The 25,115-nt window shown below is 37.8% G+C and overlaps 3 protein-coding genes and 1 pseudogene across 5 annotated transcripts; 3 read left to right on the plus strand and 1 right to left on the minus strand.

Annotated features, from left to right (window-relative positions):
• The first annotated feature begins 2,580 nt into the window (after positions 1-2,580).
• LOC103336967 (alcohol dehydrogenase-like 6) lies at positions 2,581-5,867 on the plus strand. Of its 2 annotated transcripts, XM_089055665.1 has the most exons (7): positions 2,581-2,934; positions 3,178-3,303; positions 4,226-4,301; positions 4,439-4,500; positions 4,676-4,771; positions 4,895-5,056; positions 5,656-5,867. In XM_089055665.1, exons 5-7 carry the CDS (start codon positions 4,739-4,741, stop codon positions 5,770-5,772), a joined length of 312 nt encoding a protein of 103 aa, XP_088911791.1. In that variant the 5' UTR covers positions 2,581-2,934; positions 3,178-3,303; positions 4,226-4,301; positions 4,439-4,500; positions 4,676-4,738; the 3' UTR covers positions 5,773-5,867. The 2 variants fall into 2 exon arrangements, with proteins under 2 accessions (XP_088911791.1, XP_088911792.1); XM_089055666.1 differs by lacking the exons at positions 2,581-2,934; positions 3,178-3,303 and adding an exon at positions 3,991-4,140.
• A 6,291-nt stretch (positions 5,868-12,158) lies between these two features.
• On the plus strand, positions 12,159-13,789 carry LOC103336888 (AIG2-like (avirulence induced gene) family protein). Its single transcript, XM_089041625.1, has 2 exons — positions 12,159-12,742; positions 13,165-13,789. The coding sequence occupies exon 1, from the start codon at positions 12,193-12,195 to the stop codon at positions 12,718-12,720; it is 528 nt and encodes a 175-aa protein (XP_088897751.1). The 5' UTR covers positions 12,159-12,192; the 3' UTR covers positions 12,721-12,742; positions 13,165-13,789.
• An 11-nt stretch (positions 13,790-13,800) lies between these two features.
• LOC103336889 (uncharacterized) lies at positions 13,801-14,836 on the minus strand. Its single transcript, XM_008240020.3, has 3 exons — positions 14,702-14,836; positions 14,403-14,549; positions 13,801-14,269 (listed from the first exon to the last, which is right to left on the minus strand). The coding sequence occupies exons 1-3, from the start codon at positions 14,734-14,736 to the stop codon at positions 14,086-14,088; spliced, it is 366 nt and encodes a 121-aa protein (XP_008238242.2). The 5' UTR covers positions 14,737-14,836; the 3' UTR covers positions 13,801-14,085.
• Positions 14,837-20,874: 6,038 nt separating this feature from the next.
• Positions 20,875-22,139, plus strand: LOC103336890 (uncharacterized; annotated as a pseudogene). The gene has a single exon (XR_016122157.1). The product of XR_016122157.1 is annotated as an uncharacterized LOC103336890 (transcript).
• Positions 22,140-25,115: the final 2,976 nt, after the last annotated feature.

The raw sequence follows: 25,115 nt of genomic DNA on the forward strand, positions 1-25,115 counted from the left end.
CTCAAAAGCTTCATTGATGTTTCTTTCTTTAGGGGAGGCTTCATCCTTGATGCAGCCACACCTGGAGAATTAATTGGTGGGTTGAAAGACTACCATGTAATGCTAGGAACCAAGCCAAACAAAAAAAATCAGAAACTCAGAGAGAATGAGAGGGGAAATTGACTCTTTCCAACTAACAGGAACAAGACATTTTCATTAAAGACTACCAATAGATTGATAGTGTTCTTATGGTGAACAAGGACAAGAATTCCAGGGCTGCTCACCTTGAGTACACCTGATGAACCAGTGAGGGGTGTGTTTCTTTTAGTCTGCACTGTATATGGAGAGTTTGACTCTAATTAGAAGATAATTGTATTAATTTGATAAAGTTTTCTGTAACTGTCTCTCACCTTAAAAAATCTCACAATTAGCAGCATTGGAAACTGGATTAGAAAGTAGAAACCATACAGTATATAGTTTAAGTTGAGTAGGTGCGAAGACAATTAGTAAGCTATCAATACTAAAGTTGAATAGTGGGGAGCTGTAGCCTATTGTGGAGGGGATCAGTTATTAAGAATTTCAATATTGTAATGTCAAACAGAGCTATGCTCTTTCTATTATCAAAGACTCCTTCTCTTTGAGTGTCTCATGTAATTTCTAGCTATTTCGCATCAGCACTTTGTGTTTCATCAATCATAATACCGTGTGGCTAAAGAAACACACATAAAAACTGTTTTACAAACCTACATTATTATAGGGTTTAAATGACAGTGGCATGTCCGTCAATAATTTGAGTTTTATAACTAGAAAGATCAGAGAACACAGAGTCTCCTAGATGTACCCAAATTATTGGAACATAAGGGCGCCACAAACCACCAGGCATTCTGATCAGTTCAAGTCTCAGCTGATCCAGTAGGTCCCGTTTGACGAAAATGCCACCCCCCAAATTCAAGCAGATCTTCAAGCCCCTCAACGACCTACAGAGGAAATAATGAATTTTCTTTTTTACGTTCTCTCTGGAATAGCTCATCATAGATCAAACCCCAATATAGCAAGAAGTAGCCACTCAGTCATTCCATAAACCATAGCCCATTCCCATATGAAACTTGGGTTCTTCGTTGTATCATTTGCGGGACTCCGATTTCTTGAACCTCCATTAATTCCAAATCGTACGAAATTAACTGCCACGGCAGGAAAGAAAAAAAAAACAAAAAACAAAACAAAATTAACATGCATGTAAAGGGCATCTATTAAGAAAATCACTTCAAGCTAAACTGGCCTAGGAAATAATCAGAAGGATTTGAAAATAATATATGGCATTTACCTTTCATTTCTTCAAGAATCTGTTTACTCTAGCAGCCAAATTATGTGTGAAATTAAATTCAGCCACTTTACAGACTGAAGGAAACAATTCATCAAAAGTTGCATATCCTTGCAACCAACTAACCATTACTCTCACAAAACTCTAGAGTACATTTATTTAGAGGATATTCCTATAATCAGTTTCAACACACATTTGACGTAACAGTTAGAATGGATAATGTGTTTGCTTGTTTCTCTATAAGTGTAAAGGTTGCTATTAATGAATGTAGATACAGATTCAATCACTTCAATTGTTAACGTGCATTAACTATACCTGATATCACCATCCATGGGAGCATGCTTCACTTCTTAATCTGAGGACAACATATATATATATATATATATATATATATATTAAACCACGATTAACCATCAACAGATCAAACAAAATGTCAATGAAACTCGCATTTTTTCGGACAGGCTTAACCCTGTTTGGACTTAATGCAGATTGCAGACTAGGGTTGGTTGGTTCTCACAAATGTCTACTGTGCTTGTTTCCCTATTTCTACAATTTTTTTTCGTTTCCTACGTATATAGAAGAAGAAAAAAAATGCGAACGGATATGCTTCATGTCCTACACTGAGGGCAACAGAATCTGCATACTTTACCAACCTTGGAAGCAAATATCCCCTCATGTTGAAACCATTCCTTCCAATCCATACTCTGCATTACGAAAAATCAGCCTAGGCGGCATGGGCGGATCTGGGCGGCCTGGGCCCTGGGCGGCGCTAGGCGGGTCTAGGCGGCGCTAGGCGGTTTTGGGTGCCAGGTTGGGTCTGGTTCTTTTCTTTTGTTCTTTAAGCCCACTGCCTAGCGATTTTTCAAACTTATGCCCTGCAGGGCTGGTCTAGGCGGCTCTGGGAGGGTCTAAGCGGCGCTAGGCGGGTCTGGACGGGTCTAGGCGGCGCTGGGCGGGTCTAGGCGGCGCTAGGTGGCTCTAGGCGGCACTAGGGGCACTAGGCGGCTCTAAGCGGTGCTAGGCGGGTCTGGGCGGGTCTAGGCGGGTCTGGGCGGGTCTAGGCGGTTCTAGGCGGCGCTAGGCAGATCTGGGTGCCAGGGTGGGTCTGGTTCTTTAGGCTTTAGGGTCTGCGTGCCAGGGTGGGTCTGATTCATATGGGGAGATGATCCTGACCTGGAACTGACAGAACCTCCACCTGATTTTGGTAATATCTTGGTTCTCTCGTATTGAGCAGCAACATTTAATATTTAGGGTTTGAGGGTGGATTTTTCAAGGAGAGTGGAGGAGTGAGTGAGGTGGATGGCATAACGTGAGATGTAAGCAAGAGAAGCGGAGCTGAAGCTTCGAAAATGGAGAAAATCAAGGAGAGAGAGGGCCTCACAGCTCACTTTTTGCTTCGCAGCACATCATAACAGAACCATATATAGGCCGGAGGCTGAGGCGGGCCCCAGCTAGCTCCAAATCAAAAGCCCCCAAAACCCCAAATTCTTTTATAAAAATCAAAAATTTAAAAAACGAAAGGTTGGGGTTATGGTTGGGATTGGGATGGAACTTGGAGAGAGAGAGAGAGAGAGAGAGAGAGAGCGTTTTAAGGGTGTGCGCTTGTTCGTTCGTCTCCTGTTCTCATTTAGGTGGTGAGTAGATCATCATTGCAGAGATACAGCAAGTGCCCTTCTGCCCCCCTCTAAATACCTGATTTTTGGGCTTTCCTTTTCCTCTCTCTCTAGAATTCCCCCACCTTCTTTTTTAGTTTATTTCTCTTATTTATTCAGTTAATTTTAGTGACAAAAACTCAGCAACCTTTAGTTAATTCGGTGCTTGATCAATTATAGTTATTAATCATGTATTATTTTGTTTTAAAAAAAAAATTGTAAAAGATGCGGTGGCATAGGGAGCTGGAAAGCCTTTGGTGATAGAGGAAGTGAATGTGAATCCGCCTCAGGCAATGGAGATAAGTATCAAAGTCGTCTGCACCTCTCTCTGTCGCAGTGACGGAGTCTCAGGTACTCTCCTCTTCTTATTTTGTCCTCCTCTTTTCCCCCTTTCTTTTCTTCTTCTTTTCAACACAAATAGAGATAAAACAATATTACTTTTCCTTCAATTCTTTTTTTCTTGTTGCCTACTTACTGAACATCTAGGAAAATAATCATTATCTGGCTAGGAAAATTCGTTTAACTATTACTTATGGTTTCTGTCTGACCAAGAAAAATTAAAACTTCGTTTGTGAAACTGCCAGATATGCTTTCTTCTTTCCAGATGGATTAATTTTCTTGCAGAACAATTGTTCAAGATTAGTCATTACAGTAACTGAGAAGAAGTAAACCTTGGTTTAAAGTAATGAACTTATCCATGAATTAATATCCTGTTTAAATTTTTCGAAATTCAGACCTATCAGGAGCTAAGTATCAACTGACTATTCATCTAACTGAAAAAAGTTATCTATGTATGTTGATACCAAAAATATGATTATTTATGGATACCCCTTGATGGTTACTGAACATGGATTCTCCTTAAAGAGCATCTTCTACCTTCTCCCTCGCATCATCACATGAAGCAGGAGAATAATTTGGTTCGCGTGTGCATGTCGGTGTTTGTCTGTGTTCATGTTGTAATAGAGGAATGAATTTTCCGTTCATGATAAGTTTCTTCACAATTAAAATGCAAAGAATAATATATAAAGGCTTCCTTTGTTTTGGAGGTGATGGGGGATAGGGAGGAGCAGAAGCGAAGGAATCTGATAGCCCTCACATGCCCCTGCACGTAGTCACATACATATGTAATTGCAATTCTTGATCAAGGAAAAACGTTGCTGACATATGTTGACATATTTTTAGGCTTCTGTAAGTGCAGAGACTTGTTAACAGTTTTCACTTTTCAAATATGACAGCAGCATGACTTAAACAGTAATGATTTCTTGTATGATAGGTTGCACAGGGTGCTAAGCTCAGGGGAGCATCTCAAATAATTGGCGTTGACACTAATCCTGAAAAGGGTGAAAATGGTAATTATCCTTTTTTCCCCCCTTTTTCTATCTGGAGTTCTATGGTACAAGTGTTGAAAATTTGGATCTGCCTAATGTATTTGTTGGTAAATAAGTGAGTGTGGTAATTCTATTTAAACTTATGTGAAGATGTACAGAAAAAGCTTTTGGAATTACAGCACTTATCAACCCTCACGACAGCAAAGATCCTATTCAACAGGTAATGTTGAAATAAACAGAAATAACCATACTCCCCCGCCCCACTCCCAAGTGAAATTTATTATGAAAGAAATAAAGCTAACTTATAATGCAACAGTGATATGTGTAAGGAACCCTGATGAATGAACTTGAAGTCATTTAGTTTGAAATTTACGTATAAGCTAACTTTCTTTCAGGTTATTAAGAATCTGACAGGTGGAGGGGCTGATTACTCATTTGAATGTATAGGTGACAATGGAATGGTAACTACTGCTTTGCAGGCATGTTGCGATGTAAATTTCTCATATCTCAGTGTTTTTCTTTTTCCCCTAAGCCTATCTCATATTTATTTTTGTGTATGTGATGAGTTCTTATTTATTGAACTTCACTCATTTGTATCTGGCGTTTCTTTGAAGGGATGGGGGTTGACAGTTACACTTGGTGTGCCAAAAGTGAAGCCGGAGGTAACAGCTCATTATGGAATATTTCTTACTGGAAGAACATTGAAGGGATCTCTATTTGGAGGATGGAAACCTAAATCTGATCTCCCTTCATTAGTAGATATGTACACAAAAAAGGTAAAACTAACTAAAACTTCATTGAAGCATCAGTAAGTCCAATCTCCCTTCTAATATTAAGTGTCCTTTTCCCTCCCATTGTTGTAAAATTTAATGTGTCCTCATGTAGCTGGAAAATCTACTGACAATGTTTAGTCCTGGTTACAAGAATGCGATAGGGCATGCCCAAACAATTTATTATGTCTTAGTTTGATAAATGTCTAATGTACAAACTTATCAAATCATCTTGTTTGAAGTAGTAGGGTTATAATCTGAATTTCGCTTAGTATCAAATTCTTAGGTTGAATTTATAAACCATCTAGAACAAGTTCCTCTCCTAATCCTTCTCACTGTTATTTCTTCTGTGTTAAACTATTTATTTCTTCAGCTTTAAAGGTGTGTATGCTAAGAAAGCATGCCAATTTGCAGCCAGTATGATGCTAAATTCTTTTGTTTTATTTCATGTTAACAGTTGATCTCTGTTTTAAACAGCTGACATGTTCCCATTGACCGATCATGATTATTCTTCTAGTTTAAGAAAAAAATATTTACTTGTTATATTTTTCAATCCACAAAATAAAATGCACAGCCTGTTTGAATTCCTAAAAATCTACCTGCAGGAAATCCAAGTCGACGAGTACATAACACATAACCTGCCATTTGAAGATGTCAACAAAGCTTTCAATCTCATGAGAGAAGGGAAGTGTTTGCGTTGTGTTATCCACATGGCAAAGTAATTTCTCTTCTTCTGTCATATTGAAGTTGCCTTGCCTGGATACACGCGAGAGAGTTAATTTTATAATATTGTTCTGATAAAATAAAGTAAGTTTCATCTGAATTCTGAAAGTAGGTATTTATGGAGTAGGATTATCTGTGGGCAATCTACTGGAAAGCTCAAGCCTATCTCACATTACCCGCCGTATTACTTGTTTGTTACTATGTTAAAACAACTCTTAAAGTACTTATGGGCATGTACACTAGCGTTCTACGGGATTTGAGAAGACATTTTTAATTCAATCTTCTTAGTCCATACGTGCAGCGTGTTTGATGGGTGAACAAAACCCATATGGGTTCAAGTATCAAATTAACCCGAGAGAGAGATTCCTTTTCCCTTTTTTGTTAGGTACAAGCGATAGTCTAAATTAGAGGATAAAGAGATTTCTCACAGACACCCACACACAATGATGTCATGGGGGTTCGAACCTGTGATTTATGATCTCAAGTCAAGACCTTTTTCTACTGAGCTAGACCGTTGGTGTTTATGGTGTAAAATGACTACCACACCCTTGGAAATGGTGACATGTGTCAAACACATGATTTCTTTTTATGGAAAAACTAAGAGATGAAGGCAAATAACATTTTTTTTCTTCAAATGTTATGTTTTGATGTTTTTAAGTTAATTCAATTTTTCATTAATTTCAAAAAAGTTTATAGGTTTTTAAAAGACAAAAAAAAGGTGTACAACGTTTATTTAACAATAAACTTAACGGATTTGACCATATGAGCTAACAATGCTAAACATGGAACTAAATTGGCTAAATTAAAAACACATGGACTAAAAAAATAAAAAAAAATTAAAGTTCAAATTAAAGTTCAGAAGGGGAATGCTATTTCTTTTGAGAAAAAATAAAAAAAATAAAGACATTGTTAGTCTACAACATAAACCACCAGAATGAATGTAACTCATGATGCACGTGTCTGTTAGGATGGTCACGTGTCTGTTAGTTAGGATGAGCTGGCTGGTTGTTATTGTTGTTAATCTGTTTTTAACTTAATTCACTAGTTAGTTAGCTTGAAGAGATATATAAGTCTAATTGTAAACTCTGTAAATGAGTAAATGAGAAAATCAGTTTTAGAACTTTACTTTCTCCTTGTTCTGTTTCGCTTACTCTCTCTCTCTCTCTCTCTCTCTCTCTCTCTCTCAATACTTCTAAGTCTGAGAAGCTTGATCAGGTTCATCCATGGCTTCCATGAAGAAAGCTTTCAGACATATGGGTTCAAATTCAATATCTCTCTTATTCAATTTTTTAGTGTTTGCTTGTTGCTAGCTAACTATTGGAATTTCGCAGGAGCATGTTAAGTTGCAAGTGTCTCAAAACTAGAGCTTTTATAACAGACAAGGAAATGTGGTAGTTCAAGTATGTGTTAAGTGTATGCTTCTTTCTTATTATAACTTAACTGAACTACCATACCATATCACATGTATGATAATGATATACGGTACCTGGCGTTGTATTTGTTGTTGTGAGTAGGTGAGGATGGTGATCAGTTCAAACCTTTTCGGTTTTTCTCCCAAAAAGGTCCTATCCTAATCCTAGGAAGGAAGCAAAACACATACGCAGATGCCATTAGGAAGGAAACGTTAATTCAAAACTTCAAAATGCTATTGAAGAGGCAGGTTCTAGAGCTCTTAAGCAAAGGCTATATCAAAGAAAGTATGAGCCCATGCGCAGTCCCAGCTTTACTCACACCAAAGAAGGATGAAACTTGGCGTATGTGTGTCGATAGTCGTGCAATTAATCTAATTACTGTCAAATACCGATTTCCAATTCCAAGGATCGACAACATGTTTGATATGCTCGATGGTGCAAAAGTATTTTCCAAGATTGATCTTCAAAATGGATATCACCAAATTCGCATCAAACCTGGTGATGAATGGAAAATCGCATTCAAGACCCACGAAGGACTTTACGAATGGCTTGTTATGCCGTTCGGACTTTCAAATGCCCCCAGCACATTCATAAGGTTAATGAATCAAGTCTTTTGCCTTAGTTTAGTTGCACATTGATGTGCCCATTTTTTTCACAAATATGATCCAATTGGTATTTGGTATAACAAACACAAGCAACATATACAAGTTTTGGCATGCAGCTAGCTTACCAAATTCACAAAACGTAAGTGGGGATAAAGGGAACCAAGGTCCCAAGAAGGAGTTGTCCAAAAGATACAACTTCCCACATAAAACTCTCATATGGGGACTTGGGAGATTTCTATTTGTGAGGTAAAATACCTCTTGGTTGAGCTGGGCTAAAGTACAAATGACCAAGATGAGCTCAGGTCCAGGTGGTCAGGTTGAGCTTGATATCAATGGACAAGCTGGGCTTGAGCCTTGGGCGAGATGTCTCCGAAGTATGAATGCATGATAACTTTTTTAGAGTTCCAACTGTTCACATTTTTTTTAAATAAAAAATTTCAGAGAAATATTTATCACAATGAGTCTAGCATAAGGAACATGCCAGGAGATTGTATAAATTTCAATTTGTGTTTAGGTTTAAAGTATTAATAGAACAACATGTTGAGACAATACGAAGAATTGGAGAAAATTTCAAACCACACCATTTATATATGATTCATATTCCTCCTCAAATAAAAATATAATGTATCATAAAACATATATTTGTTGAAATAGAAGTGCAGTACCACAACCATTTATAATTTGAGATAATATGATTCATATGTCGAGACAATAGAAGTGCAGTGCCACAACCGTAAATTTGTTGAAATCTCTATTCTCTCTCTCTCCGGCGACGACACGCAACTTTCGAATGCGATTCCGGCGCCGTCCGGCCACCAAACTCGATGCTATAACTTGTAAAACGCTCCTCTACATGACCCACTATACTATTTTATTTTAGCATATATCATTTTCCTTCAATAATATGTAAGAATTATGTGTTCAATGGTTAATTAATATATATATATATTTAATTAATCAAAAGGTTAGCATCATGCCTTAGGGCTCTTGGGCTCTGTGATTTAAATTAAACCCGATTAGTTAATTAATTATTTGAATTATTTTTAAATAATGTTTTGAGTTTGTCCTATAAATCCACAAAGAACATTCATATCATTATTCTTGTATAGCCGCATCGATAAACCCGAAAATTTCCCTAGAAATGAAAGCTCTAGTGCTAGGACTTTGATTTAGAAATTTGTATCCTAGTGGAGCAAACACCATATTTAATTTCATTATTCTAGTTGTTGTTTAAAATATAATTACCAATTAAAGTTATTAAAAAGGGCTAACATATTACTTAATTACATATATTAAATTAAAGAAGTAGGCCAAAAAACAAAAGTTCAGAAACTAATTATATATTTTTTCATTTTTTTTTCATTTTCAAACGTATAGCGGCACGGCTATACTATTTATAAATATGAAAAGGGACGCGCCCAGGGCCTTGGTGCCACGTGTCAAATCTGTAAAGCCCGGCGGCTATACAATTTTGAAAAAAATTTCAAAAAGAATCTAGTATAGTCGGGCTGCTATACTATATATGTATGTATACAGACCTGCCCAGCGCTTATGTGCCACATGTCAAACGAGTAGCACAGGTTTTTTTGTTAAGGTATCGCACGGCCATACTATTTTTAAAAGCAATTAAGGGTAAAACTGAGTATAGCCGGGCGGCTATACTATTTTATTTTAGTATATATCATTTTTCTTCAATAATATGTGAGAATTATGTGTTCAATGGTTAATTAATATATATATATATATTTAATTAATTAAAAAGCCTTAGGGCTCTTGGGCTCTGTGATTTAAATTAAACCCGATTAGTTAATTAATTATTTGAATTATTTTTAAATAATGTCTTGAGTTTTTCCTATAAATTCGTAGAGAACATTCGTATCATCATTCTTGTATAGCCGCATCGATAAGCCCAAAAATTTCGCTAGAAATGAAAGCTCTAGTGCTAGGACTTTGATTTAGAATGTTGTATCCTAGTGGAGCAAACACCATATTTAATTTCATTATTCTATTTGTTGTTTAAAATATAATTACTAATTAAAGTAATTAAAAAAGGCTAACATATTACTTAATTACATATATTAAATTAAAGAAGTAGGCCAAAAAATAAAAGTAAAGAAACTAATTATATTTTTTTAATATTTTTTTTCATTTTAAAACATATACCCTCATGGTGATACTATTTATAAGTATAAAAAGGGACATGCCCAGGGCCTTGGTGCCACGTGTCAAATGCGTAAAGACGGACAGCTATACTATTTTTGAAAAAAAGTAGGAAAATGAGTATAGCCGCAAGGCTATATTATTTTTAATTTTTTAAAAAAAGAATCTAGTATAGCCGGGCGGTGATACCATATATATGTATACAAACCAGCCCATGGCTTATGTACGCATCATATAAAATTCATCTTCTTTTTTTTCCTGAAAAAGGAAAAAAAAAAAAAAGGTCATTGTCTTCCCATAAGAAGAAAATCTCTCTTTTTTATTATGCAAGAGAAAAAAGATTGTAGTTATCTAAAGAAAATGGTAATTTGAAACAAAAGAAAAAAAATCGATAGTTTTCTCAGATCCAAGAAAATACAAACTGAAAACAACATGAAATAAAAAATTTAAAAAAGGATGATGCAAATTCTGGAACGGAAATCCATATATGAAAGAACTTCAATGAATAGTGCTTTAATACTGGAAGTGAAACAAAAAGATGAATGATTTTTGTTAGGCTTAACTAGGTCATTTCGTACGTTAAAAATAAATAAAGATTGAAAAATAAAATAAAAAACTGAAAATTGAAATAATACTCTCAGAGAGAGAGAGAGAGAGAGATCAAAGGGTGGTGACAGAGAGATTAGAGGGGGAGAATGGGGGAGAAGGAAAGGGGAAGAAGAGGAGGAGGAGGGGAGGAGACAGAAGGGAAGGAGGACTGGGTTCTTGGGTTGGGGAGGGAGGGTTGCCGCTAGGTTTACTCTTTTTCTTCAATTTTTTCCGAAAATATAATTTTTTTATAAAAAGGACAAAATGTTGATTTAGATGGTAGGGGGAAATGAAAAAAAGTAGTTCGGTGAATACAACAAGTTCGTGGAGCAAATCACCAGTTAGGCCTTCTTTTTAACAAAAGAAATCAAACCCAAAAAACCACAGCGCTCAACATCTAACCCATAAAAAATATGGATATAAAAAAACCTAAGCACTATTTAAACATATAAACACACCCAAAACCCATCATTACACACACTCAAAACCCATTTATAAACACACCCAAAAAGTATTTAGCAAAAAAAATTGAGGATTGGATTTATTTATAAATTTGTATAAAAAATATGGATAGCCATCATCAAAACATATATTTAGCAAAAAAAATTGAATATTTTCAGAGAGAGCCAAGTAATCCATAACAGAGAAATCAGTTTTTATATATAAAACAACCAGAAGAGAGAAGAGAGGAAATAAGAAGAGAAAGGAGAGATGAGAGAGGGGAGTGGACAGAAGAGAGCAAAGCACTTCAAAGCAGGCTGAGGTAAATGACGCGAAGCATTATGAGGGACACGATGCGGAACTTGCTGAGGAAGACGACGCGAGAGAAGAGAAGACGATAGTTGGTTTCCACATTAGTCTTCGAAACCCATGTCTTGAAAGCCAACGTATACTAGACTGTTATCCCGAAAAAAAAAAAAATGAATCCTAACCGATCCATGATCCACTTAAGTCCACCAAACAATGGACTGGAATCATATCCACTTTAATTGGATATATTCAATCCAGTCCAGTCCACCAAACATGGCCTAAAAGTGGGGTGGATTAGACATGGGGTTACCAAACGGGTGGTGGGTGGTTGTTAAGAAGAAAGAGAGAAGGGTGGCGGCAGCTGCATGGTGGTGTCTTTCCCTTTTTTTTATTTTTTATTTAGTTCTTATCTTATGTTTTTATTTTAAAACTGTATTGAAACAGTTATGTTTTTTTTATAATTAATATTTAAATAGTTTTTGAGTTATTCTAACAGAAAATTAACGAAATGGATAACATTGACTAACGATTCTAAACACAATGGATCAAATTGGCCAAATTGAAAACACATGGACTACATTGACAAATGTGGTAAAAACCATAGACCATTTTTGCATTCAAGCCCAAAAAAAAAACCCCAAAGTTAATGTTGAATCTAAATTTTCTATAAAAAAAAAATCTCAATAATGTTGGATTTGGACCATCTCTTTTGCCAGGGCTTACAAGTTAGACGAGGAGGCCCAGTCTGGTGGGGTTTTTGTGATTTTGGATTTGAACTGGGCCTTACTCTGAAATCCTTTTTCTTGCTCGAACAATTCTGAATTCTAATAAAACAAACAAAATAGAACAAAAACCGTTCCTATAAATTGATTCATTTGGCAGTTTTTCCGCTCTCTGCGCACCAATGGCTGAAGGTTTGAAGGACGACGCCAAACCCCATCTAATCTTCACCTACGGCACACTCAAACAAGGCTTCCACAACCACAAGCTAACGCAGGACCTTATCAATCACGACGACGCCGTTTTGTTAGGCCCCTACATCACCCGCCATTCTTACCCGCTCGTCTGTGGACCCTACGGAATCCCCTACCTGATCAACCTCCCCGGGTCCGGTCACCGGGTCAAGGGCGAGCTCTACTCCGTGTCGACCCGAGGACTCGCTCGACTCGACGAATTGGAGGGCACGAGCATCGGGCACTACGAGCGGCTACCTGTTGATGTGATGAATGCCGACGATGACGTCGTTTCGGTGGAGGCTCAGGCGTATTACGCGCACAGAAGCTTTGGGCCTGCGATGTGGGAGAGAAATGGGAAGGCGGGTTTGAGTGAGTTCACGGAGAAGGAGGCCAAAGGGTACGTGAAAAGACAAGATAGGCCTTGCCAGGGTCGCGCCATTCTTGAGGACGTCCGGCATTTTGTGTCCGGAATGTGAGGAAAAAGGCAGTTTCGGAAAGGTCAATGTTTTCTTGCTCTGTTACATTAAGCACGTAGTCTTTGATTAATTTTAAACTTGTTGATTATGAATTCTTATTGTTTAGCAAGAGAGGCTCTGTGTTAGTTGAATTGCTCATTTATCTTTCTTTTTTTCTTTTTATCAATTCAGGTTTCAATTTTTATTTGTATTATTTTTGAATTAGAGAATTCAAGTGTGTTTAAGTGCAAAAAACCACTCAAATTATATTTTGTTAATCTGCATAAGTAGGCCTAGCTAGGCAACCAATCTTAGTCTGAACCAAATAATCAGAACTTGCATTAGGCCAATTGCACTCATAAACTAGGTGTCCGCTTTTGTGAATCAAATTTCCATAGAGGATATGGCAGTTCTGAAGCCAATGGCAATGTGTTAGAATTTTCACCGATCTTTCATTTTCATTAGGGTTCTAGGCTGCAGAAGCAATTGCCTGTAAATAAGTTATCTTTCACCCAAGCGACATAACCAGCCTACCGCATTGAAGGAAAGATAGGCCAGATATACCTCATTTGAGTCTTCAACTTTCTAGACACCTAGTTTTGTGTTGCCAAGATTGGTATGTGAGTTGCTTGGTAGTATTGCGGGCTAATTTGGTGAGGAACTCTGGTGGAGGAGAGAGGCTCAGAAGGTTTGTTCCTGTACGCAATTTCTAGTGCTTTTGACAGTGGCTTTTGAGAGTGCAGAAGGCTCAATGAACTTGTTAAATGCATTGCACTCTCTCCTTTGTTCCCCCATGTACGAGTCTTATGTTTCCTCCGTTTTATGTTCTTAAAGTTGCACCCTTTGTACATTTTGCTTTGCTGGAGCTATCTATCTTTGACACCTCTGAATAGATTTTTATTTAGTTTCATCAGAAAAAGAAGACTTTAATCTAGCATCACCGATGATGATTGCTATTCTTCAGTGCCTCATCAGTCCTTAGTAGAGATTAGTGTCTTTGGTGCATCAGGTAGTAGTAGTTGTCGTGGAGTAAGAACTGTGTCTGAAAGGCTAAAAATGCACAAAGCAGAATAAAACACACAATTTTTAATTTTGGATGAGTAAAACAAACAATACCAATACCATTAAGGGCTAAAAACGCACAGCAGAGTACAACAATGCATTTCATAATGCAGCAATTGCTAATCCTAGTACATGAGGAAGCAAGCTTCTACCGGCCCTTTATTTTTATCTGTAATTCATGCATCCCATATTTTACAGAACCATACTAAATGAGTTGCCAAAGCAAACTACAGCCACCTTTTGTGGTTACATATGATCCTCTAGGGGCCAGATTTCTACCAACAATAGCACCTGGTAGTTACATCTGCACTTTCTCAACAGCCTTCAGGCATCAGTCACACAGGTGCAACCATTAGAACATTCAGAGAAGCCCTTGCCAGCATCAGGCCCTTCAACCTTGGAGATGACACATTTCCAGCCTTCACCGCACTCGCAGTATGCTTCGCTTGCACCAACTTTTTCTACCTCCTGCGGCACAACGTCATTAGTCACCGTCCCATCTGCATATCTGTAGAAAGAACTGGGCATTAGTCTCAATTCACTTTGTAGTTTGTACAAGCGAAACTCAGCAAACAAGCAATTGGTGAAAGTGATGCTTATTAATATCTTAGACTGGTTTATTTGTGTGCTGATTGACGTACATAACACAGGTGCAATTGTCACCGCAGTTGAAGAAGGCCTTGCCCGCATCTGGTCCTTCAGTCCTAGTGATGACACATTTCCACCCTTCGCCACACCTACAAAATGCCTTGCTGATGCTAGAGTTGCCTCCGGCTGCTGCAACAGACCTGCGCAAATTTGAGGCAGTTAATTTAAGTATGATCAATGGAATTGAGTGGCACAGTGCATCTAAAACAACCATTGAATTGTCAGTACAACATAAACACAACTTTAGCATCTTCTTCTTCCCTTATTATTCATGTAGTGAGAGGAATGAAACCTGACTGATTGCTCGCCACTGCTCTGAGCCTCCATTTTCCTGAATTTGTTGGACTTCTTTGATCTTCTTGTTCGTCTTGATGAGCTATGGACCTTTCTTTGTAGGGCCAGTCGAAATGTCAAGAAACCATTGATTGTGAAGACAAAACAATTGTTGTTTGTAGGGATACAACTGTTGATACACATGAAATTGTCATCTTCCTACAATAATTGAGTGCCGAATTTGTGTGGCTCATAATTGATTTTTTTATTTAATGTAGATAGAGATAAGGAAATGGAGACCTTTTAAGGATGCAAATCTGTTCACCACTTTTAACCATTGTTACTGTTCCATTAATTTCCCAATCCCCTTTCGCCCTAGTCCAGCTATCAATTACCCATCAGTAGTTCGAACAGGGTTAAGTTTGTAGGAGAGAAAAAAATTAGGGCTGCAAAAATTTCTCAATCCTTCACCAATACGATCTATCCAATTACAATAGGTCAAAGCTATAGGAACAAATTGTGGAAGCCTGTGAAGAGTATGGCTTCTTTAAGGTAGTGAACCATGGCGTCCCAAAAGATGTCATTGAGAGAATGGAAGCACAAGGGTCTGGTTTTTTTGGTCAAACCCACCATGGAGAAGCAACGAGCTGGCCTGGCTTGTCCTTTTCGTTATGGGAGAGCTTGAATACCTTCTCCTTCAAAAAAAATTTGCAGCCCTCTAATTTCCCAATTTTGCTTCCCTAATTTTTTACTCCTACAAACTTAAACCATATCGATCTATTAGAGGGGTTTTGACTGGGCTCTGGTGAAGGGGCGATCATGACCTGCACACACGCAACATCCAATTGGACTTGAATTGCTAATGACTTCAAGTGTGATGACGAAATTGAGAATTTCGATAATCAAATTTGTTTTCAGGCCTAATCCCAGTAAGCACAAATGTGCAATGTATCAAATCATAGTTTTTAACCAAGGCTTAATACATAATTCATCTTATATAAAAATACTTAATTCATGAGGAGCTCATCAAAACTACCTAGAAAACAAGGTTTTCTCCCGTATAAAAAAAAAAAAAAAAAAAGGTCTTCTTCCAATTACAATCTCTCACATAGAAACAAGCTCGCATAGTAAAATACATATACGACTGTTGTTGGAGTCTCATGGTTTCCTCCATGCTATGACAAAAAAAATTTGGCACGGCCTTTCAGTTTTGTGGTTGCCCGATGTATATCTTTTCTTCCAAACTGAAGATAATAGCTCTTACAAATGACCTCAAACTGCAGAACATAAACCGCAGTTTTGATGTCAGAGGACTCTTTTCTTTGGATTCTATTGAAATTGAAATTGCGGATTTTGGGCCTGCGGAAGGTCGTTTTTCAATCAGAGGATGTGGGCTCTTTCGAAGATTTCAAATGCTGCTGACTCTGTTACCTAGAAGCTAACTAGGAGGGAGGATCCCAGCATAGGCGCCCAATATAACCAACTTATTATTTTTCCTCAAAAAATAATAAAATAAAAACATATTTTTCATACGTCAGAATGATGTGGAAGAAGGTTGCAACCAGCATAGGCGCCTAGAAGCATATATATATATATATATATTTTTAAACTATAAGAGATAGTCTAAACTAGAGAGAAGATAGATTTCTCACACACACATATAAATGATGCAAGTCAAGGCCCTTTTCCACTAGGCTTAGACCCCTTTGGAGCCTAGAAGCAGATGTTGGTTAGGGTACTAATACCTAGAAGCATATGTCGGTTAGTCTAGTTTATCAGGGCAAAGAGTTCGCCCTGTTGCACTCAAGTTCGAATCCTAACTCTCTATAAGTTAGATTAATTTAGAGTAATTTAAGAGAGGGGGTATTCAATTAGGATTCTAGAGCATTTAAAAAGATTTTAAAAATCCGGGTATATTCAATTTGGATTTATACTATCAATTGTACAAAAATCTAACTAGGAGGGAGGATCCCAGCATAGGAGCCTAATAAAACAAACTTATTTATTTTCATATATTAATTAATTATAGAAGATATATAGATGATTTTGATGCGTCAGAATGATGTTGAAGAAGGTTGCAACCAGCATAGGCGTCTAGAACCATATGTGGGTTAGGTTAGTTGATCAGGACAGTGAGTTCGTCCATTTTACACTCAAGTTCAAATCCCATCTCTATTGTACAAAAATCTAACTTGAGGGAGGATCCCAGCATAGGCGCCTAATAAAACTTATTATTTTTCATATATTAATTAATTATAGAAGATATATAGAAGATTTTGATGCGTCAGAATGATGTTGTACACAGAAGAAGGTTGCAACCAGCCAACCAAACCACAAGAGCAACAAGCGTGAAGAATATAAGGCTCTCTCCACTAGGGAAGCAATGTGAGATGGATTGGTCCCATCTACAGTAAGAGGGCTTAGGTAGACAAGGTTGCCCTAGCGTCATAGCATGTGTTTGCCCACTATATACCTACTAGTACTAACATGTGCGGCACAGCTTGTGTCATTGAAGCTTTAATTGGATAGAAATTGGACCTTCTCTCAATGAGGTCTTCGATCTGAAGAACATGGGACGGCAATGATCCCCATATGCATTGTAAACCATTACATTCGGTCACTATTTTTCATCATTGTTGGTGGTTTTAATCTGCCAGCACTCAGCTAATGCACATTATACTTTAGCTTTAAAATCACATCAAAATGTACACCGACAAAAATTGTCAAACAAAATTTCATGGAATAATCTATAGGAGTAGGGTTAGGAACACCAAATCTTTTCACCAAAAAACAGGGCAATGTTTGAATCCACTTCACATTATCTAGCGAATTTTAAATTAATTAATTTTATCAACGGATTCTAGTCAAGTGAAAAATGGCTTTGATTTGAAGACTAGTGGTGTAAGGTTCGAACCCCGATGGTATGGCACCTTGATAGTGTGTGTGAGAAATCCTCATCCCTATATAATTTACACTATCGTGTGTGTTTTAAAAATAAATACATATATGGGGAATAGATTTGGTGACCTTAGTCTTATTGCACGAAATATTGATAGTCTGAAAATTAAACGAATGGGAACGTGGCCCCAGCTCAAAACCTAGAACGCATAGTCGTCTCCTACTATTTTTTTGATCTACAGTAACCCCACAACCATAAAATGCAAGCTGTTGAGATTTTTTTCTTCACTTTTCCCTCAATGAAAGTCGTGTGCTAATCAGTGCTGGTAGGGTTTTCTAACTTCCCAAAAGAATGCTTTCTTTGTTTCTCTCTATGGTATGCTAAGATTGGACGTACGTCGCATCGAAAAATGGCACGTACACAGTACATGGTCATCATGTTAAAGTAATAACAATCTCATTGCTTGGTTGAACGGTGACCAAACGATGAAGACATGTGAGGGAGGAAGGACGAAATCATAACAGGCACTTGGGAAGGTGGTGGCTAGCCAGCTTGTGCACTGACATAATGGCAGTCATATAAATCTGAATCTTTCATCACTTTTAGCTTCAGCTCTCTACAATTGATCACGTTTTGGAACTTCTAGAATAAAACTAGCTAGGAGGCCATTTCAAGGTCCCCAGTGTTTGAATGATTAACATGCATATACATAATAACCAATCAACTGCTAAGATAATACTTAATTTAACCCACTCCACATTTATGATATAATGGTTTCATAGTGGCTTAAATAAATGGTTCAGATTATGGACTAGATCAATGTAGAGTGTGACCCGAAATACCTCCCCTCATTATTTTTTTTGAATACAATTGATAGTTTAAATTACTCTAAATTATTCTAATCTACAGAGAGAGAGACTCGAACTTGAATGCAATCCGGCGGGCTCACGGCCCATACCAACTTGCCCTAACCTACATATGCATGCTTATTATTAATAAAGTTATTTTTGGGGTCCTTCCAATGAATTTGCGATTGTGAAAGTGGAGCGGTTTTTTTATTTTTTTGAAAAAGCTTTGGTTTTTTCCAAAAGTGAAATTTTTTTAATGTTAAAACCTAGGGGGAAAAACCTGTGTTTTTATGGATCAAGTATATTGGCTTTATTTTTCTAAATACATATGCGCAAATGTAAAGGCAAGATGTAAGTAATTTATAAAATAATTATGATCATTAATTAAATAAGCATGTAGAACCATAGGCATCGAATTATTTGATTACCTCGCTACAAAGCTATAGAAGTCTTATGTTCTCTCTCTCTCTCTCTCTCTCTCTCTCTCTCTCTCTCTCTCTCTCTCTCTCTATCTCTCTTTCTCTCTCTCTCTCTCTCTCTCTCTCTCTCTCTCTCTCTCTCTCTCTCTCTCTCTATATATATATATATATATATATACACACATTGAGAGAACTTCCATTATTTGAGGGACACACTCCGGATCGTGTTTCACTAATCCAAACCGTCTATTTTGTAGATACTCATTCAAAGATCATCTTTACAAAAAAATCACTAGAATCCGATATCATTTGACCACTCAATCGAGTTATTGAAATTTTAGTACTTTCTTGAAGCACCGTGTTCATTGATTTTGTAAGACACAATTGGATGTCGAAACGGTTTCCGATTTGTCTAATATTTTTTTTTATAAGGATGATCTATGAATGAAGACCCAAAAGATAGATGGTTTGGATCATTAGGAAAAAAATTGTATGGTACCCTAAAGGGCATCCCTCAAATAATTTTATTTGAAGGATACCCTTAAGTTTCCCGTACGATTTTTTTTTTTTCAACGATCTAAACCATTGATTTTTTTAAGTCTACATTCATAGATCATCCTTGCAAAAAATTAGAAAAATTGAAAACCGTTTCGATATCCAATTGTGTCCTACAAAATCAATGAATACAGTGCTTCAAGAAAGTACTAGTGGTCAAATGGTATCGGATTCAAATGATTTTTTGTAGAGATGATCTTTAAATGAGTATCTACAAAAAGATGGTTTGGATTAGTGAAATACAATACATAGTGGGTTATCCTACAAAGGTGTCCCTCAAATAAGCTTATTTGAAGAATCCCTCATATATATATATATATATATTTATTTATTTATTTATCAAGTGTAATTGGAAGGTTTAAATAAGTGATAGGTCACAGTGGGAGTAGGGACCTCCCAATTAACTACAATTATATATTTATACGTGCAGGTCAATTTTAATGTAAATCCTGTCGCATACTCTATAGTCCATAACCATATCCTATATAATAAGTATAGATAAGGTACATCAAGCCCATATATAAAAATATAACAGGCTAAATGGTCAACTCTAAGTGCAATTACTATTCCAATCACTTCAGTTTTTCACAAATACAAAATATAATAGCTGTACTGCAACCTAGTTCCTATGTTCGAATCTCCCATCTTCTAATATCAACTATATCAAAAGTATAACTAAAATATATCAAGCCCATAATGAGGACAATATAACAGATGAACCGATTAATTAACTCTAAACCCAAAATAGCATTATAGTTAGTTTGGTTTTAACAAAAATAAAACATAAAAGATTACGACCTTATATTGTTACCAAGGTAATATGATTGAAGCATACATTTTATATTGTTCCCTTACTAGTAATAGAATCGTGTTTTCTGGTCAGAAATTAGGATTTCCGTTATAGAAGAGAAAAAGCTTTAGATTCAATTTGCCATGTCTTTTCTTTCAGTTCCCTTTTCCTCTATGTTTTCTCTTCTAACCTGCTCGATCTGTCTTTTTCCCATCAATGTATAGGTCACCACTGAGAAGCAAATCTAAATGCCAAGAATGAAAATGTAGCTTCTCATTATCTACTAATTATTCCTTTTAAAATCCGTATCCACTAAGACTTTGAAAGAAGAATAAAAATAGCCTGAAACCAACACGTAGCAGCGTGACGACCAAACACAAGTTGTCCTACATTCCATATCATCATGCCCCATGGATAAATTTGTTTTAGCATTCAACCTCTTTTTTTGGCTAACATTAGCAATCCATTATTTGAATATATATGGCTTGCTTTTTCTTTTTAATAAAAAATAACGCACAAAATGGCTTGATTGCGTAACGATATTATATCAATGTATACGTGGGAGACAGCAAAAGCACACTAGGGTAGTAAGTGAGTGTACAGTTTTTACTGGACCGCCTTCTTTGGGACACCTCAAATTCTCTTCTGCATGTACTTCAACCACCTTGTGCTCAGTCCACCTTCTCCCATTCCTATATATCCCTTCAGCTCTCTTGCATTCTACTCCATTGTTGTGGATTCAACTGCATTACTTCAATGACTATTCAAAACACTCACAGTTTTGTCTTCTTTGTGTTATTGGGTATAGGGATATGTTCTGCAGCCAGAACACTCCTACATTATGAAGAACCCGTCCATGTTCCTCCTGTCAGCTATGGCACAGGCCATGGCAGCGGTGGCGGTGGTGGATCAGGGTATGGAGGTGGTGGTGCTGCAGGTTATGGTGGTGCTGGGGGATATGGTGGCGGAGGAGGTGCAGGAAGTGGTGGGGGTTATGGAGCAGTAGGAGAACATGGTGCTGCTGGCTATGGAGGTGGTAGTGGTGGTGGAGAAGGCGGTGGCGTTGCCTATGGAGGTGCTGGTGGGCATGGTGGTGGTGGCGGCAGTGGTAGTGGTGGTGGAGAAGGCGGTGGCGTTGCCTATGGAGGTGCTGGTGGACATGGTGGTGGTGGTGGCGGCGGTAGTGGTGGCGGTGGTGCTTATGGTGCAGGGGGTGCTGGAGGATATGGAAGTGGGGGTGGTGAAGGAGGTGGTGCCGGCTATGGCGCTGGTGGGGAACATGGAGTGGGCGGTGGTGGAGGTGGTGGAGGTGGTGGTACTGGTGGTGGCGGTGGCTCTGGATATGCTTTGGAGAGCATGGCAGTGGTTATGGAGGTGGAGCTGGTGGTGGAGTTGGCGGCGGCTATGGGGCTGGTGGTGAACACGCGGAGGCTATGGAGGAGGTGGCGGACATGGTGGGGGTGCCGGAGGAGGTTATGCTGCTTTGGAGGAGCAAGTGGAGGAGGATATGGTAGTGGGGGAGGAGCTGGCGGTGGAGCTGGAGGTGGAGCTAGTGGTGGCTATGCGGGTGGTGCCGGTGGAGGAGGAGGTTCTGGTGGTGGCAGCGGCTATGGAGGAGCACATGGAGGTGCATACGGAGGAGGTGGTGGGGCCGGTGAGGGCGGTGGCCATGGGGGTTATGTTCCTTGAGTTTCCCCTTACCACTTGTTTGTCACTAAAAGCTTTACCTCTTCTTACCTATATTAAATTATTAATAGTATTAAAAAGGGAAAAAAAAAATAAGATAAATGTGGGTATAAGAGGATTATTATAATTTTGAGTATATGAAGAATCCCAATTCTATGCTCCCAAAGATTGTATCTGTTGATGATTAATATGGATTCTTGTTCTTCACGATATATTTATGAATGTTACGTACCATTGTGCTGCGGGCATTTGAATAACAATGACTGTTGTTTCTCAAATAGCTAGTAAACATAAATAATTGTTTGGTTGAATTCTAGAAGTGCAACCAAAAAGAGAAAACAAAAATAAACAAAAAAAAAAGATAGGAAAAAAGAAAGAAAAGAAAGCTTGGTAAACCATTGAAATTTTTTTTTTAAAAAAAAAAATCATAATACCAAAGCATAACAGTTCAGTATTTACCATTATTTTCTTGTGGATTTTGTGGGTTGAGAGAGGTGATCCGTGCTAATGCTAGTAATGACTTTGAATTGAGTCAGTGAGCCTAACAATTATCTTTCTACTGTCACCCACAAAATTGGCCTTTTGCTGTGGCTATCTGTTCTTCGTGGAGAGAAAAAGAAATGATAGTGTTTTTAGGGTTGACAGCAACCCTCTCCAATTAAACTATCAAATGCAAGTTGATAGCCGCAAATCCCAAGCCTTCTCTCCTTCTAAACCTTTTTTTGGAGTGGAGACGGCCTGATGTAGATTGATGTTTCTTTATTTATTTGTTTGGCCGGCCTGCATGGCTCCTTGACTTTGCTTTGTTTTGGCCTTACTGTGACTTGTTTCTTGTTTTCCCTTTTGGGTGGTCCTTTTTTTTTTTTTTGGGGTTTTATAAGCATGTCCTTTGACTTTAATTACTTTTTTTTGTTATGTCGATTTTACTATTTGAGGTAAATAAGAAAACACATTGAAATTCCAAATTTAATGCATTCTTTCATTGTAATTGAATTTCATAATTTAAAATTTGAATTCTTTCCTTAAGAACATTTACCTAATATATGTATAAAATACAATTTAATCAATAAAAGTAAAGACTCACATATTATACTAATCGATGAGGCAAGGATCCACATGAAATTATATACTTATGCATCAGGTAAACACCCAAATATTTAAACAATATAAACAAATTGATGACATTTTTATGTACCTAATTGTTCACCCGGTTTATATTTGCTCCTGTGATGGAAGGGTAAAGTTCCTCATTGCCTTGAAAATCATTGACTGGTTAATAAGTCAACTTTTTTTAGTGTGAGAGCGTGTCACTGCTAGTAATAAAAATTCTAGCAGACTTCTTAAAAATAGATAACTTGCGCCCAAAGTTACTAGTTTTTAAACAAGCGATTGTGAATTTGTAAGTAAGTTCTTTTCTTGCCTCAGACTGGTGAGGACTTCACAATTTTTCACAGTACAAAACTGGCAGAACTCAAGGTTAGAATAAATGATAAGATAGTAAACTGTTTTAGGTAGAAGTGCCTTTTACAAAACTCAAGAGGGAAAAACCAACTCTAGAAAGGCAAAAAAAAAGGCTGGACTTTCATTTCATGTCGGATAGAAGTTTACGATCCGGTGGATTGGGTATGTCATCTTTGGACTAGGTGTCAGCAACTTCAATTGTTGAGTTTCAGCTGTAAAATGATGCCAATGTTCGAGTTTGGCAGAGCTTTAATCTATCTCAAGCCCTGGAAGGCTTCTTGAACGGGCGAAGTGGTGGACTTGAGGATTCCGAGGGAACTGCACGTGGTACCTGTTCTCGCTTGATCAAGGCTCTCCATAAATTTGTTGAGGTTTTCATATTTGTAAAACCTGAGCCCTACTTGATTTGGATTTTGCTTAACCAAATTTGTAATGAGAGAAATCTCGTTTTGGATGATTTATTTCTCTAAGTTTGAAACTGGAAGTTTTGATTTGTAGCTGGCTTCTTTCTTGTTGGCTCAATGAGCTTTTGGTTGCTTCAGTTTGTTTGAAAGTTCTTTGAGATCAAGTGATCATTTTGAGTTTTTGTCTTTGATTGATTTTTTTATTATTGTGTTTTGCTCTGTTCACCCTCTCTTATATTTATAAGAAATGATTTGGAGGGCGCTTCTAATCTTTTATAATGGGCGGCAAAGTTTTATCAAAAGATCTTTCATTTTTAAATGCAAAGAAAAAAGGGTCTTATCAATTCTGGCAGATAAGTCCTCAGTAGTCAGTTCTAAGGTAATCACTTCCGGTAATTTTGAAAGGAAACCTAACCCTTCTTCCAATTCGATGCTTTTTGTAAGAGCTCAAACTGTGACAGTTAGTTTGATTTTCTAGTTTTGAACAAGTCTCTGCTTCCTACCTATCTCTAAAAAACGTAGTCTGCTTATCTTTTGAAAATGGTGTCTTTTCTGGAGCAAAGAATATCTTTGAATATTTATAAGAGCGATTTGATTTTCCAGTTGCAGAGATTTTCAAAGATGTCCTTCCTTTATACCTGCCCTTGTCAACTCTTTATTGAAATTGCTGACTTTTCAAAGTCAGAAGATCACGTGGGTTTGTCTCCAATTTTGGGTTTTTCTTCTCTTTTAATCAAGCCAAGTCCAGCTCGAGTTTTCGAAGCCTAAGTTTTTTGACAGATCTTGGGTTGAGCTTTCCTTTTTTTGGATTTTGGGCCCTTTGTAAAATCCCACATCGACCAACGGAAAAAGGGTGATGTGCTTTATATGTATATGCCCACCTCCATCTAGCACGAGGCCTTTTGGGAGCTCACTGGCTTCGGAGTCATGGGAACTCCGAAGTTAAGCGAGTTGGGGCTAAAGCAATCTTAGGATGGATGACCCACTGGGAAGTTTCTCATGAGTTCCCAAAAATAAAACGCGAGGGCAGAGAGGGGAGCCCAAAGTGGACAATATCGTGCTACGGCGGAGCCGATTCTGGATGTGACAATTTGGTATCGAGCCACTCTGCTGTGTCTTGCTAGTGTGCCGACGAGGACGTCGGGCCCCTAAAGGCGGTGGATTGTAACATCCCACATCGACCAACGGAGATGGGGTGATGTGTTTTATATGTACATGTCCGCCTCCTTCTAGCACAAGGCCTTTTGGGAGCTTACGGCTTCGAGTCATGGGAACTCCGAAGTTAAGTGAGTTGGGGCTAGAGCAATCCCAAGATGGGTGACCCATTGGGAAGTTGCTCGTGAGTTCCCAAAAACAAAATCGTTAGGGCAG

The sequence above is a fragment of the Prunus mume genome, linkage group LG7, assembly GCF_029339155.1.
Source record: "Prunus mume cultivar Tortuosa linkage group LG7, ASM2933915v1, whole genome shotgun sequence".
Lineage (NCBI taxonomy): Eukaryota > Viridiplantae > Streptophyta > Magnoliopsida > Rosales > Rosaceae > Prunus > Prunus mume.

What these genes read in the sequence shown, in the direction of transcription:
- LOC103336888 (XM_089041625.1), top strand. Translation starts at nt 12,193, where the DNA reads ATGGCTGAAGGTTTGAAGGACGACGCCAAACCCCATCTAATCTTCACC.
- LOC103336967 (XM_089055665.1), top strand. Translation starts at nt 4,739, where the DNA reads ATGGTAACTACTGCTTTGCAGGCATGTTGCGAT. An exon ending in CTTTGCAGGCATGTTGCGAT is followed by an intron (nt 4,772 to 4,894) that starts GTAAATTTCTCA and finishes GTTTCTTTGAAG; the next exon opens with GGATGGGGGTTGACAGTTAC. An exon ending in TAGATATGTACACAAAAAAG is followed by an intron (nt 5,057 to 5,655) that starts GTAAAACTAACT and finishes ATCTACCTGCAG; the next exon opens with GAAATCCAAGTCGACGAGTA.
- LOC103336889 (XM_008240020.3), bottom strand. Translation starts at nt 14,736, where the DNA reads ATGGAGGCTCAGAGCAGTGGCGAGCAATCAGTCAG. An exon ending in AGTGGCGAGCAATCAGTCAG is followed by an intron (nt 14,550 to 14,701) that starts GTTTCATTCCTC and finishes AAATTTGCGCAG; the next exon opens with GTCTGTTGCAGCAGCCGGAG. An exon ending in GACAATTGCACCTGTGTTAT is followed by an intron (nt 14,270 to 14,402) that starts GTACGTCAATCA and finishes TTCTTTCTACAG; the next exon opens with ATATGCAGATGGGACGGTGA.